The following is a 15,490-nucleotide window of genomic DNA, read 5'->3' as shown; positions in this document are numbered from 1 at the left end:
TAAACATTGTTCATCAAAACATTTTTTTTAATAATTCTCAGAAGGACTGCAGATGTAATTGCAAGTGACCATCTAATTAAGAGAATGCCATAACCGATTCACAACGATGTCCTTTTAACCGTTTTATGATCAAGGATCATATGCTTAAAATCAATTTGTTTTTAAATTCAAGTCTTAATACTGGAAATAATATTTTTATTTTACACTGACAATATTATACATAATTTAAACATTCAAAAATTGATGCAAATTGTCACATACAATTTCGCGGCTTTGTCTGCAAACAAAATAGTTATTGTTGCGTGACTAGTAGGATGTAAATTCATGGTTTTCAGCTCACCTAGCCTCATCTAGGCTCAACCCAGGCTTTGTTTTAAGGATAATAAAACACAACCATGAGGTTGACATAAAATTCTACAATGTATCGTATGTTTTCGTACCATAATTGATTCACAACGTAAAAATGACAAGGCCTTTTTAATCTTTCTAAAGTTTTATGAATCATATTTTTTACACTTTTTTAATGTGTTTTAGAACAAAAACCATAGGTGTAGCTAGGGACGGGGGTGAGGGTAGAATGTGGAGAAAAAAATATGAACATATAGATTTATTAACTATACCTTGAACCGTTTTATTTTATTACAAAAATTATAAAAATAAATTAAGTTAAAAAAATTTCTTTTAGGATTTACTTGAGCGGACAAGTGAAAGTGTGGGCGTGGCATCTGGTGGAAGGGTGTGGCCAAGCCAATATATAGTTGTCCTACCCTCCTCCTGGTCTGGGTCCCCCTGCTCTTCTAGAGGGGAGATCCCCAGGGGGAACACCAGGTTTAAGGTCAGTATTCCCCCTCCAACCTTTTGGTGGCAAATTTTTGTACATTTTTGATTCATCGATTTTCATCAATTTAATATTCTTTGCATAAAAACCCATATTTGTGTGAGCAAAGTTATCTTGGTTCTTTGTTATTTTTTCTTTGCAGGCATTTTATCAGAATTTTTTTTTACCTTAGACAGATATTTGGATTTTAATCTTTTATGGGTGTAATTTTGTTTCCAATAAACGTCAAAACAGCTAAATCAATCCGTTTATAATTCTTTATGGCAAATAAAACTAACATAATCAATTTTTAGAGGGATGATATAATAATATCCGACGGTCCTCTGGTGTACGGTGCCCATCCCTGTACAGTTCAACCGAAGGGGTGTGGCGAGAAAGGGGCGTATATATCCCTCCCCTTATCCTACCTGAGGGATAACTCTAGCTGGGAGGAGGAGAGGGCGGGGAAACTGATGGCTCATCAGTTCTTTAAACTCAGGTCAATAGTTTACTAGTTTCAGGGATGCAAACTTATGAATGAGAATTAGTCAATCTTGGTTTGGATGTTTAAACAATGTTAGCCGTTAGGTACTTTCCCATTGGCAATTTCCCAAGCGGCAACTTCAAAAGGGTATCTTCCCAAGTGGAAACTAATCAAATGTTCAATTTCCAATCTGTCCTAGCCGAAGCGCCCTCCCCCCAAACCCAGCATAGCCACAGCGTTTGGCCCCTATTGCAGCCTGTGGCGCCTAACCTAACCTGTGGGAACGCTTGGGAAATTGCATGTTCCCAAATTGCTACTTGGGAAGCTGCTATTGGGAAGTCGCCCTTGGGAAAATGCCTTTGGAAAAATACCTAACACCGTTTTAACTATGCTTATTTTGTACGGTGTTCTACAATGTCATTTAAAGTAATAGAACTTGTTAGGTTTTCTGATTTTGTTCGTGTTCAAACTAAACAAAAATTATAATTAACATTTAATTTTAAGCTGTTCTAAATATAGCGCAGTTTTATCCGGTGAAAACCAGAAAACTGTAGGATAAGAAGATGACATTTAAACAATAATCAAGTGTATTTGATGCTAGAAAGCATGTGGCTTTATAGTTGCAACGTAAAAAGTGTCTGTAAATTTCTATTTCTCAAGTTCATTATTATTTAAAGTCATAATTTGAATTAAATTTTGAAAGTCGTCTTCCTCTCCCAGAGTTTTCTAGTTCTCACCGTATAAAAAAACCCTTCCTTTTTTATTCAATAAACTATATAAAAATATGGAATACAATTTCAATATTTAAATTTGTTTAGATTTGGCTTGTTCGATGAACAAGGATACCCTGATGACCCTCTTTATCCCAACTATTATAAACACCAGGGCAGAATACTTCCCACAGGTTTAACATTTTCATTGTTATCTTAAAGGGAGAGTAGTTTGTAGATATAATTTTTAGAGAGAAAAACGAGGATATTTTCATTATTTTTGATCAGAAAAAGGTTTAAAAAGAGTACCATTGTAAATCGAACTCTTTAAATAGAGTCCCTCTCGAAAGTACGTGTACAGACCCTTTAATCAAACCAAAAGTATTAAAGTAACCAAAAGTATTAAGGAAGTCGAATAACTCAAGATTTAAGAAAAGTTATAAAAAGGTTTACAATGTACTTTGGAGAACTGATTTCTTTTGTCAAATTCTAATATTTTATCCTTTAATCTCTGCAACCAGTTGTCGGAGACCTTTGATATTCCTAACACTGAATTTTGCTAGGTCTTTTCAAATACTATAGGTTCAGATATACTATCAAGTTTCTAACAAGCACATATATATGGATTAGAAAATTAAAACTCCTTCATAGAAAAGTTTTATTAGAAAAATGTCAGTTTTTGTAATTTTAGGATCAACAAATATTGACGTTAAAGGAGTCTGGTTGACGGAGAAAGGAATGTCTCCTTGTGCCCCAGACAATGAAGTTTGTGTTTTCCACCCTCAGGTATTAATCTGGAACACTGTGATTTAATCTAGGTATTAGTCTGGAACACTGTGATTTAATCTCAGGTATTAATCTGGAACTGTGTTTTCCACCCTCAGGTATTAATCTGGAACACTGTGATTTAATCTCAGGTATTAGTCTGGAACACTGTGATTTAATCTCAGGTATTAATCTGGAACACTGTGATTTAATCTCAGGTATTAGTCTGGACCAGTGTGTTCCATCCTCAGGTATTAATCTGGAACAGTGTGGTTTAATCTCAGGTATTAGTCTGGAACACTGTGATTTAATCTCAGGTATTAGTCTGGAACACTGTGATTTAATCTCAGGTATTAGTCTGGAACACTGTGATTTAATCTCAGGTATTAATCTGAAATTCTACAATGTATCGTATGTTTTCGTACCATAATTGATTCACAACGTAAAAATGACAAGGCCTGTTTTAATCTTTCTAAAGTTTTATGAATCATATTTTTTACACTTTTTTAATGTGTTTTAGAACAAAAACCGTAGNATAATAATAATAATAATAATAATAATAATAATAATAATAATAATAATAATAATAATAGTAATAATAATAATAATAATAATAATAATAATAATAATAATAATAATAATAATAATAATAATAATAATAACAACTTTGCTACTTGTAGGCTTTCTGCTGATAATGGTAGATGTGTTATTTGTGGAATAAATACTGCACTACAGGTAAAACTCATTGTTCAATATTACGAAAACGTTTAACAGTGGACTACTTTTTCATAAGTATAAATAAATATTTTTATTTTTATATAGAACAAAACCTTTGAAATATGAATTCTATTAGATCAAATAGTCTGAGTTTGAAATATCAATGGTTTACTTGACAATTGACATCCAGTTGCAAAGTTTTGTGGATAAGAACATTTGAGTTTGTGGCAAAAACTCTGTAAGTAAACAAAATGCACTGTAAAAAATCATGAAACAGTAATTTTATGAAAAATTAGATTGTCTATAAATTCGATGGTAAACTATAAAGTCTCAATTTATTCAAATATTTATGAAAATCTTGAATCTGTTAAGATAAAAGAGAAACACAAGAAATCCGCGAAAATGTATTTGTGCGAATTTACATGAACATCTCAATTTTGCCAACTTTAAAAAGAAACTAAATTTAAAAATTTGTTTAATATGTTTTTTTTTGGCTTCACAGGATGTTCTTGGAGAAAACAGAGATGGGGCGCATATCATTCTATTCACAAGGGGAGGTCAAGACACATTATCTCTGACAGATGAAACAAGGATCAAGGAGTTCATCATGTACTATCAGGTAGTTTATCATGGACTATCATGTAGATTTAAGGAGTTCATCATGTATCAGGTTGGTTTAAGGAGTTCATCGTGTATCAGGTAGATTTAAGGAGTTTATCATGTACTATCATGTAGATTTAAGCTTGTACTATTAGGTATATTTATGGAGTTTATCATGTACAATCATGTAGATTTAAGGAGTTTATCATGAACTGTCAGGTAGATTTAAGGAGTTTATCTTGAACTATCAGGTAGATTTAAGGAGTTTATCTTGAACTATCAGGTAGATTTATGGAGTTTATCATGAACTATCATGTAGATTTAAGTACTACAAGGGGGAGCACATGTTCAAATGTGCCCCCCCCCTAATTCAAAACCAGTATTTGCAAAGATGGGCTCGGTTAAAAAATGTTGATTAATTTTTGTCCCAACTGGTTCCCACAGTGCAAGGATTTAACATGCAGAAATTCTGTTCCGTTTCATCCTTCATACATTACTTACATTTAGTCAAGGTATCAGAGGAACACGATGCATTAAACTATGCCAGAAGTTGGGGTGGCTACACCAGATGTAGGGGTGGGAATGCCATGTACGACTTTTATGCTTATAGTGCTACCCTCTCAGAAAACTTATGCGTTCACAACAAATATAAGCATTTTTTTCACAGTTTTTTTTAAAGATATGTTGTCTAATGAAATATGGGAAACATATATTGAGGTTTCACTTTATTTTAAACATTATATACTAATACTTTTTTATATTTTTTTTATTTCATACGCAGACAATGATCTAAGTAACAAAGAATATGGCAGCTATCCAAATGTCACCTGGGGCCGGGGGGAAGGGGGTGGATAAAAGAAACAATTACGTACACACAAGAAACCTTATGTATGTGCACATATAATTAGTTAAATATTGACAAACCTTATATGTTTTGAACCATAACTCCTTTTATTGAAGAGATATTGAATGAAACAAAAATATTCAAAATTTCTAATATTTAAATAGGACAAATAATCTTAGAGGAGCTACGAGGGCTCAAGGTCGGACCAGGGATGTTAATCATAGTTTGAAGTGTATAAGATATATATTTGTATGTTTATAATCTAACCCGATTATTTTAGATCAAACTCTCTGCTATTCTGATTCCGGAGCAAGATGAACCATATAAAACCTTCTACGATGTAACCGCTTCAATATCCGGGGGGCGTACCCTGGTAGTCCCGCCCAACAGGAGGAAGAAGGATGGTGCGGCTAGGGGCGGGGTCAGTATGTACATGAAGTTAGCTGCAGCTGTGTCAGAGATATTGCAGACAGGCGGTGAAACAGAGATAATACAGAGGTATACAGGGTGTCTCTGAAAAAAGTGTAATTTGGCGTTTAGCCTACTAAACATCGTTGCATTGTGTTTAAAGGTTCTTCTAGTAGGTACAAACCCCCATATATGGGGTAAGTCGTCGATGAAACAATTTTATCTGAAATACCGCTTTTACCTTCAAAAGTAGGCCTAATATTCGAAAATGTGCTCTGTCTCTTTTAAGAAGATTGAAAAACAAAATATTAATTATAATTAATTAATTAATACAATAAATTACGTATTTTCAAGGATAGAATTGAGGAATTAAAAAAGATGACTAATATAAATGTTCGAATTTTTTTGAAAATCTACGGGAACAAAACCAACTGTACATTTCGAGTACATTGAAGGTTAAAACGGCATTTCAGAGCTAAATACTTTAACGACAACCCCCAAATTTAAGGGCAATGTATCCTGTAGAAACAGTGATATCCATAAAATTGTAGAATAGGAAGACGACTGTCAGTCTTAAGTTATGCGTTTCTATAAGTTCAGTGATCATGAAACACAGCAATTGTGCAGTGTACACTGTACACAAAGAAACTGCACTTGATAAGTTAACTTTCGAGCTTTCAAGTGAAATTGTTTGTTTTAAAACAACATTAGATAGACATAAGAATACTTAAATATCTTCTTCCTATTCCACAGTTTTTTAGGGTTCACTGTAAATACAGGGTGTTCCACGAAACATAACAGTTGGTAAATTGTTTAGAATGTCTTCTTCCACAATTTGTTAATTTGTTTAATACCAAAGACAATAATAAAAGTATCATAAAGGAGTCATATTACCGTAAAATTAACTTCAACGTAAGATATATTTGAGCAAAATATTTTTTAAAAGAAATAAACTGCAAACAGCCTTTAATTTCTAATACAGTGTATGGAAGACAACATCCTAAACTATTTACCAACTGTCATGTTTCGTGGGACACCCTGTAGATGAATAGATAAATTTACTCCCTGGTAAATTTGGAGGCGTAACAATTGGCTCTTATTTAGAGGGGGGGGGGGAGGTAAATTCTATTTCTTAACTAGGGGCATCGATAGTGACCCCCAACCTACTTTATCATTAACCTTATGATGCTTGATGGACTTTAATTACCTGGTATTTTCTGATCTCATGGAAAAATGTTTCCGTTAAAAGCTTCTTTATCATTAGATATAACTTACAAACCGTTTAAAAATTTTCAAGGTCTGAGAAATAGTTGAAAAATTCAAATCTAGATAAGTTTGTAAACAGTTACGGAATAAATTTAACAACATCCAAGAATGCATTTTAGGTTTTAATACTGATGGTATGCACTTTTGAGATGCAATTGGGCGGGGCTTAGAGGGGGGGAGGCTAGACANAATAAAAGTATCATAAAGGAGTCATATTACCGTAAAATTAACTTCAACGTAAGATATATTTGAGCAAAATATTTTTTAAAAGAAATAAACTGCAAACAGCCTTTAATTTCTAATACAGTGTATGGAAGACAACATCCTAAACTATTTACCAACTGTCATGTTTCGTGGGACACCCTGTAGATGAATAGATAAATTTACTCCCTGGTAAATTTGGAGGCGTAACAATTGGCTCTTATTTAGAGGGGGGGGGGAGGTAAATTCTATTTCTTAACTAGGGGCATCGATAGTGACATTTTTTTTAAAATGAAAGTTTACATTATTATTGAATCTTTCTATGACGAAACTTTGCCATTTTCACAATTTTCCATGTTTTTGACTTGAAAATTACCCCCTTTTTACAATCTTAAATGGCAATGTACACTTAGGATTCTTAAGACCAGACAAATATTTCATGAAAACTGATTTGAGTTGGACATTCGGGTTGGTCTATTTTGGAACCAAGCTTGAGTGCGCAGTATTACACCTCCGCCTAAATATTCTAAGAACTTCGCAAAAAACATCAAAAATTTAAAAAAACCCTATCAGACATGCCAGTTCCAAATAATGCAAATTATCCTAATTATGTTTAGCGAGATCTACAGTATCGGAAGAAATGAAGAGGAAAGCTGTGGATCCTTTCTTGTTCCGACATTAATGGACTCCAACCCAGATCTGGAGAATAGAAAACAGTCGAAAATACAATTTGGAATTGTGGTTGAGGATACTGAAGATCATCTTATTAGGTCATTTTCTAACCTTATTTTAATTCAAATTACATTGTTTGTATCACTACAGGATTACACAAAGGACAGAATTTATACTGTCTGCTATCCCCTGCAAATCACGCACCTCTGCCCCTTTAGTAAAAGTAAATTTAACCAATATGAAGCATAAAATCTGACCGCTTCAACCTTGTTGCACCGGCTAGTCCTGTCCATAGAGCTATGTACAGTACAAACTGGGAACGGAAAGGTTGACCCGGCTCGGAAACTCATATGTATACAGCTGCCCGTGAAATGTAAACATGTTTCTTTCTTTGCCTAATCATTAAGTAATCCATAAATAGATTATATTCAAGATAGGAAACTTAGTTTAATCCCGGAGTTGTCAAATTTAAAGAGTTTCAGGTCGTCTTTTATAGTCTTATCCTTTGAGGGTAACCCTGTACAACATTTTGTAATTTCGTTTTTTCTAAATACTTTTAGTAACTTCAATATTACATACAAAATGTTCTATAAGTTAAGTGACCCACCCTGTCTACTGCATGTATAGGGTCATCCACAAAGAATGAGCCTTCAGAGACGACTGATCGGGATTATTTTAGTCTTTTTTTCTTGCACTTAGGTTTCTTGTATTCTTTACTTGTTTTTTGATTTACCATAAAAAGTCAGAATACTAAATTCCACCTTCCTGTTTTCGCATTTAAAGAGTTTAAGTTCGTCATTCGCTCGGGTGCAGTCAACAGTTTATGGTCAACAGNAATATTTAAATTTGTTTAGATTTGGTTTGTTCGATGAACAAGGATACCCTGATGACCCTCTTTATCCCAACTATTATAAACACCAGGGCAGAATACTTCCCACAGGTTTAACATTTTCATTGTTATCTTAAAGGGAGAGTAGTTTGTAGATATAATTTTTAGAGAGAAAAACGAGGATATTTTCATTATTTTTGATCAGAAAAAGGTTTAAAAAGAGTACCATTGTAAATCGAACTCTTTAAATAGAATCCCTCTCGAAAGTACGTGTACAGACCCTTTAATCAAACCAAAAGTATTAAAGTAACCAAAAGTATTAAGGAAGTCGAATAACTCAAGATTTAAGAAAAGTTATAAAAAGGTTTACAATGTACTTCGGGGAACTGATTTCTTTTCTCAAACTCTAATATTTAATCCTTTTATCTTTGCAACCAGATGTCGTAGACCTTTGATATTCCTAACACTGAATTTTGCTAGATTTTTTCAAATACTATAGGTTCAGATATACTATCAAGTTTCTAACAAGCACATATATATGGATTAGAAAATTAAAACTCCTTCATAGAAAAGTTTTATTAGAAAAATGTCAGTTTTTGTAATTTTAGGATCAACAAATATTGACGTTAAAGGAGTCTGGTTGACGGAGAAAGGAATGTCTCCTTGTGCCCCAGACAATGAAGTTTGTGTTTTCCACCCTCAGGTATTAATCTGGAACACTGTGATTTAATCTGAGGTATTAGTCTGGAACAGTGTGATTTAATCTCAGGTATTAGTCTGGAACACTGTGATTTAATCTCAGGTATTAGTCTGGAACACTGTGATTTAATCTCAGGTATTAATTTTGAACACTGTGGTCCATCCTGTGGTATTAATCTGGACAACTTTATGTGTTACATTATCACAACTACCAAAACAATATTGTATTGCATACAAACATTTTTAAAAATTTAAACAAAATTTTAGAATTTTCTTAATTAGGGAGACAACGATGGTTTGATATGTTCACTGGGTTATCTCCCTCAGCTGGAGGGGACTACTAGATACTGTACCCCGGAGCAACTTAACTTCAGGTAAACAACTAATTGAAAATCTGACAAACTTTGTTTCCTATTTGGTATTTTATTTTGTTCTAAATCAATAAAAAAGAAAGGAGAATAAACTGGTTTTTTTCGCTTTACACCTTATTTTCTTTTTCTTTTATCTTTTATCTTTGCAACCTAATGATTTATTTCTTTGATTTTTGATTTTGCAGAATTTAGAGTTCATCAGGTTGTAAAAATATAAGGGACGAGAAAAGTAGATAAGAGTATTAAAGTTCTTTACAAAATAAAATGTTAAGAAAAGAAAATTGTAAAAAAGTTCTAAATTTTTAAATTTGAAATAAATCATGAAATTAAATTTTTTTCAGGATTCCTCCAACAAAACAAAATGTGATTTGCGGAGGAAAATCAGCTCATGAGATTATTGAAGGAAGTGAAGATTACAGGTTTACCTTTAATTAGCAATCAATCAATTATTATAAATCCTTTTCATGATCTGTAAATGATCTTTCCTTGTTTTTGATCTGTCCTTCTCATTGATCCTTAATCCTGATCCAGTCATTTTATATAATTTTTTCTCTCTAGTCATTGATCCTGCTAGTTCTTAATTTTTCATTATTATAATTTATCGATCCTAAGTTTGTTAATGATCTTTTCTGTTTTTTTAATTGATCATCTTTTAATTGTGTCTGTTTTTGATATTTTATCCTAACCTTGCAATTTCTCGTGTCCCCTTTATTGATCCTTTATGCTAACATTGTATTTGATCGTTTCTGTTCATGATATTTATTTCTTGGTCCTGTTATTGATCCTAAAATGTTATTTCTCCAGGTTGGTGAGTGGAACCGGAGACTCAAACTCAAGTTTTGTCCCTCGTGTAGATTTTGTTCTCAGCCCCAGGGAGAAGATTGTCCTTGTCCTAGAGACCTCGTCCTCTATGGGGGAGGACGAGGACTGGAAATGGATTCAAAAAGTTGCACATAAGCTTATCAGGTTAGTTTGAAAATCTATCTATCTTTATAATTTCTTTCTATCTAATTATCTATCTATATATCTATCTATCTATCTATCCGTTCTAACTATTTATCTATCTATTTATCTATTTATCTATCTATTCTAACTATTTATATATCTATCTATCTAAATATCTCCAGGTATGATCTACCTAGCAGTATAGAGGTTGGAGTTGTAAGCTTCAGTAATGAGTCTAAAGTAGAATATCCGCTAACTAAGCTAGAGTCTGCTAGAGGAAAACTAGCGGATAGTGTTCCAGATAAATATAGGTAATTACAACAATAATGATAATAATAATAATAATAATAATAATAATAATAATAATAATAATAATAATAATAATAATAATTTTTTGGAGGGAGTTGGGCAACATTTCTTGTTGTAAAATAATTCTCTTTTTTGTGCAAATTAGGCAAAGAATAAAATCTTAGAATTTCGAAACTTTTTAAAAAGAAAATCATGTCTTTAATTTTAACATTTTTCTAAATTTCAACATTTTTTACAAGCTTCAGAGAGATATCGTAACCTTTCCCCGTAATAGAAAGGAAATTTATTTTTCAATCTTGCGTTAGATATCAATTTATCTATCCCCTGAAATCCCCGTTTTATTGTTGACTATTGAAAAACGTCCCAGCTAATGAGGAGCGCAAAAATATTGTCCCACCGAGGGAGAAAGTTACTAACTGTTTGTATACAAGGTTAGAAATAGAAAAGAACTAAATTAATATTTAAAAACTTGTCAGCAATGGTCCTCAGGGCATCAAATAAAGGAAATTTGCTCCAAACTGTAGAAAACTGTAGAAAACTGTTGAAAACTGTAGAAAACTGTAGAAAACTCCAGAAAACTGTAGAAAACTGTAGAAAAATCTAGAAAACTCTATAAAAACCTAGAAAACCCTAGGAAACTCTAGAAAACTCTATAAAAACCTAGAAAACTCTAGGAAACTATATAAAACTCTATAAAAACCTAGAAAACTCTATAAAAACCTAGAAAACTCTAGAAAAATCTAAAAAACTCTAGAAAACTCTAGAAAACTCTAGAAACCCCTAGAAAGCTAGAACGATCTATAACACTCTAGAAAACTCTAGAAAACTCTAGAAAAATCAGGAAAACTCTAGAAAACTTTAGAAAACTCTAGAAAACTCTAGACAAATCTAGAAAAATTTAGAAAACTCGTCCGATTAATATTTTAGAAAGTGTGAGATAATTATGTTCCACGGGAACATTTTCAGAGAAAAGATGGGAAAAGTTGATTTCAAAAATTTAGTTATTACGCTTATCTTGAAAAAGGGGAACAATCCCATTAATTCTAGTTTTAACCTGTGCCAAGTGCAACCATGTTGACCTCGACCTAAATATTGCAAATTCTACAAAAAAAATCGTGAAATCTTGAAAAAAGTCAAGCATTAACAACATTTTTTATTACAGTTTTCATACCTAACATGTTATTTTATTATTTGTCAAGCGCAAAATAAAATCTATATCTTTAATAGAGCGCAAAAACAATACCTACTTAAAATATTAATTCAGGTTTTCCAATTTTAGTAAAAAACTAACTTGAATAGTTACAGATAAGTACAAAGTACATTTATTAAATTCAACTATTTTTTGTAACAACGAGAAGTAAAATTGTTAAAAAATTTAAATTCAATTCTTTCATGCTTTGGTTTTACTGTACTGTATGTTGTATTGTTCTCGCTGAAGATAAAGAGATATAAACCGAAAAGTTAATGCATCTTGATAAATATTCATAAATGTTAATAAATGTTGTACAAGAGTTTACTGTACTGTATGTTGTATTGTTCTCGCTGAAGATAAAGAGATATAAACCGAAAAGTTAATGCATCTTGATAAATATTCATAAATGTTAATAAATGTTGTACAAGAGTTTACTGTACTGTATGTTGTATTGTTCTCGCTGAAGATAAAGAGATATAAACCGAAAAGTTAATGCATCTTGATAAATATTCATAAATGTTAATAAANATAATAATAATAATAATAATAATAGTTCATGATTTCACCTGTGAACCCAGATCATCATAACCACCGAGCAAAATTATACCATCTTCAAAGTATGGTAGCGCACAGAAATCTTGTCTGAAAATCATTATATTGTCTAGTGTCTAGTATCTAGTTTCTGTTTAGAAATAAAGTGTCTGGTGTCTCATGTTTTTGTAGTGTCTAGTATCTAGTGTCTAGTGTCTGGTGTCTCGTATCTAGTATCCTTGAAGGGTACCGTTATGAACAGGACATTCCATTAATAAAGCGTCACTTAAAATTGAGTGTATAGTCTCTCTGAACAGACAAGGTGATTAGTTGATCGAAAACTGACCTGTATCCGTTAATTTCCCCGACCTCCTCCCACACCATAGTGTCTTGGTTAAACCTTTCTATAGACCTAAATATATTTAACGGTTAAACAGATGTACATATAAACATATTTAACAGTTAAACATATTAACATCTAAACATGTTTAACGGTTAAACATATTTAAATCTAAATATAATTAACAGTTTAACATATAAACACCTAAACATGTTAAACAAATGTACATCTAAATATATTTAACGGTTAAACAGATTTACATGTTAAAGGGTTAAACAGATTTACATCTAAACATATGTAACGGTTAAACAGATTTACATCAAAACATATTTAACGGTTGAAGAGAATAACACCTAAAATGCTTAGAATTTCTCTCGAGCTGCTCCGACCTGAGTTCCTGCTTCCGGAGTTAAGGTCTCCGCTGCTTTAGCTTCTGTGAGGCCACAAATTTTCTGTGGTTTCTCAACCCTAATAAAGAGGACAATGTCGCCAACCTGTGGAACTGATCTCAGTTCTTTCCAGTCGAAGGTGATTCTCCTTCTGGTGTGTTCCTGTTCTCAGAGAGAGTTGAAGAGGTGGAGAACAAATGGTAGGAGGATCTGGGTCAGTTGGAGGATCAGGCTTGGTTGAAGGGTTTAGTTTGGTTGGAGGGTCTGGTTTGGTTGGAGGGTCTGGTTTGGTTGAAGGATTGGGTTTAATTGACGGATACGGGTTGGTTGAAGGATCTGGTTTGATTGGAGGATCAGGTGCGTTTGAAGGATCTGGTAGTCTTTATTCTACCGGGTTTCCAGATTCCCTTGGTTCTCTTGGTTCTCTTGGTTCTCCTGGTTCTCCTGAATCTCTTGATTCTCTTCTCCTGATTCTCCTGCACTGGTTCTTCTTATTCTCCTCATTCTACTGCTCCTGATTTTCCTTATTTTTCAGATTCTTCTGATTCTCCTGATTCTCCTGCTCCTAATTCTCCTGATTCTCATGCTCCGGATTCTCCAGATTCTCCTGCTCCTGGTTCTCCACTCCTGATTCTTCTGATTCTCCTGACTCTTCTGATTTTCATGCTTCTAATTCTCCTGATTCTCATGCGTCTGATTCTCTTGGCTTTCCTGCTCCTGTTTTGGTTGGAGGATCGGGTTCGGTCAAAGGATTTGGTATGGTTGAAGGGTCTGGTTCGATTGGAAGATCAAGTGGGGTTGAAGGATCTGGTGGTCTTATTTCTCCCGGGTTTCCAGGTTCTCTTGGTTCTCTTTGTTTTTCTGGTTCTCCCCATTCTCCTGATTTTCCTGATTCTCCTGCTCCTAATTCCCCTGATTCTCCTGCTCCTAATTCTACTGCTCCTGATTCTCTCGGTTCTTCTGAAAGATCTGGGACGGTTGCGAAATTTGATTCTGTTGAAGGATTTGGTTTAGGCGAAGTATCTACAGTTAATGTAGGACCAACCAGTGGGAGGTCAGTAGGGGGATCTTGGATGAAGGTCTTGACAAGAGCGATTTTTCCACAAGTGTTGTAGTAGCCTGAAGGAATTGAGCTCTGTAGAAATTCCATTAAGTCATAGCAATCCTAGTAGAGACAGGAGTACCTAAGCTGCAGAGGGAGTGGAGGGAGGGAGTTCCATGGCAATCTCTTGGGTTTCATGGAGGTCGAAGCAGTCATAAAGGAAAAGGTCTGGGTTGGATTTCTTGTTCAGAATTTACAATAAAATGCAGGTATAGTAAAAATAAATGGTAATTTATAAATGTTATTGAATGATTAATAATATATCATACTATTTTATCGTGTCAAAGTGATAAGGAGTGATTAGAGATCGGAGGGTTTGATGGAATAGTTTTAAACATTTGTAAATACTTCTGAAAATATAAACCCAGTTGTTTAAGTGGAAATTACTATGGATTTGATCTTTCACTAGTAAAACGTTTCACTGTTTGTTGTTTCCCGTTTGTCAGAGAATACACCTAACTGTCGGAGACTTACTTTGGGTTGAAACTGCTCCGAGAAGGGTTTTGGTAAAGACGACTTAAAGGGGGGGGGGTTAGAAGTTGTATTTATGGTCAACAAATATGCATAAAATATACATAAAATATAAAAAGATAAAAGGAACATAAATAATATTATTAGTTAAAACCCAGACTGCGGAAAGATTTGAAGCTTTGAATAAATTATTTATCATTACAAGATTGAGTGCCGTAGGAAGTAGAGAAACTTTATATTTATACAAACTTAGAGGAATCAGTGGAATTCTTCTAAATATATTTATACAAGTTTAGTGGAATCAGTGGAATTGTTCTAAATATATTTATACAAGTTTAGAGGAATCAGTGGAATTGTTCTAAATATATTTATACAAGTTTAGAGGAATAAGTGTAACTGTTCTAAATATATTTATACAAGTTTAGAGGAATAAGTGTAATTGTTCTAAATATATTTATACAAGTTTAGAGGAATCAGTGGAATTCTTCTAAATATATTTATACAAGTTTAGTGAAATCAGTGGAATTCTTCTAAATATATTCATACACGTTAAGAGAAATCAGTGAAATTCTTCTAAATATATTTATACAAGTTTAGTGGAATCAGTGGAATTCTTCTAAATAAATTTAGGCAAGTTTAAAGGAATCAGTAGAATTCTTCTAAATATACTTGTGCAAGTTTAGTGGAATCAGTAGAATTCTTCTAAATATATTTATGCAAGTTTAATGGAATCAGTGGAATTCTTCTAAATATATTTATGCAAGTTTAAAGGAATCAGTAGAATTCTTCTAAATATATTTATACAAGTTTAGTGGAATCAGTGGAATT

At 33.0% G+C, this 15,490-nt stretch overlaps 2 protein-coding genes across 2 annotated transcripts in view; one reads left to right on the top strand and one right to left on the bottom strand.

The window, feature by feature from the left end:
* Positions 1–10,643, top strand: part of LOC111696987 (calcium-activated chloride channel regulator family member 3) — a 13,360-nt gene extending 2,717 nt beyond the window's left edge. Inside the window, exons 3-10 of the mRNA XM_023466835.1 lie at positions 686–835; positions 1,132–1,316; positions 8,339–8,424; positions 8,922–9,016; positions 9,295–9,386; positions 9,725–9,802; positions 10,188–10,349; positions 10,511–10,643. Coding sequence (XP_023322603.1) covers positions 686–835; positions 1,132–1,316; positions 8,339–8,424; positions 8,922–9,016; positions 9,295–9,386; positions 9,725–9,802; positions 10,188–10,349; positions 10,511–10,643 — 981 coding nt within the window. The remainder of the gene's footprint in view (positions 1–685; positions 836–1,131; positions 1,317–8,338; positions 8,425–8,921; positions 9,017–9,294; positions 9,387–9,724; positions 9,803–10,187; positions 10,350–10,510) is intronic.
* A 1,043-nt stretch (positions 10,644–11,686) lies between these two features.
* Positions 11,687–15,490, bottom strand: part of LOC111696986 (influenza virus NS1A-binding protein homolog B) — a 6,849-nt gene continuing 3,045 nt past the window's right edge. Inside the window, exons 8-10 of the mRNA XM_023466834.1 lie at positions 12,707–12,772; positions 12,396–12,471; positions 11,687–11,722 (exon numbers count right to left, since the gene is read on the bottom strand). Coding sequence (XP_023322602.1) covers positions 11,687–11,722; positions 12,396–12,471; positions 12,707–12,772 — 178 coding nt within the window. The remainder of the gene's footprint in view (positions 11,723–12,395; positions 12,472–12,706; positions 12,773–15,490) is intronic.

Source organism: Eurytemora carolleeae, unplaced genomic scaffold (genome assembly GCF_000591075.1).
Source record: "Eurytemora carolleeae unplaced genomic scaffold, Eaff_2.0 scaffold35, whole genome shotgun sequence".
NCBI lineage: Eukaryota > Metazoa > Arthropoda > Copepoda > Calanoida > Temoridae > Eurytemora > Eurytemora carolleeae.
This window is presented reverse-complemented; position numbering and strand designations above follow the sequence as displayed.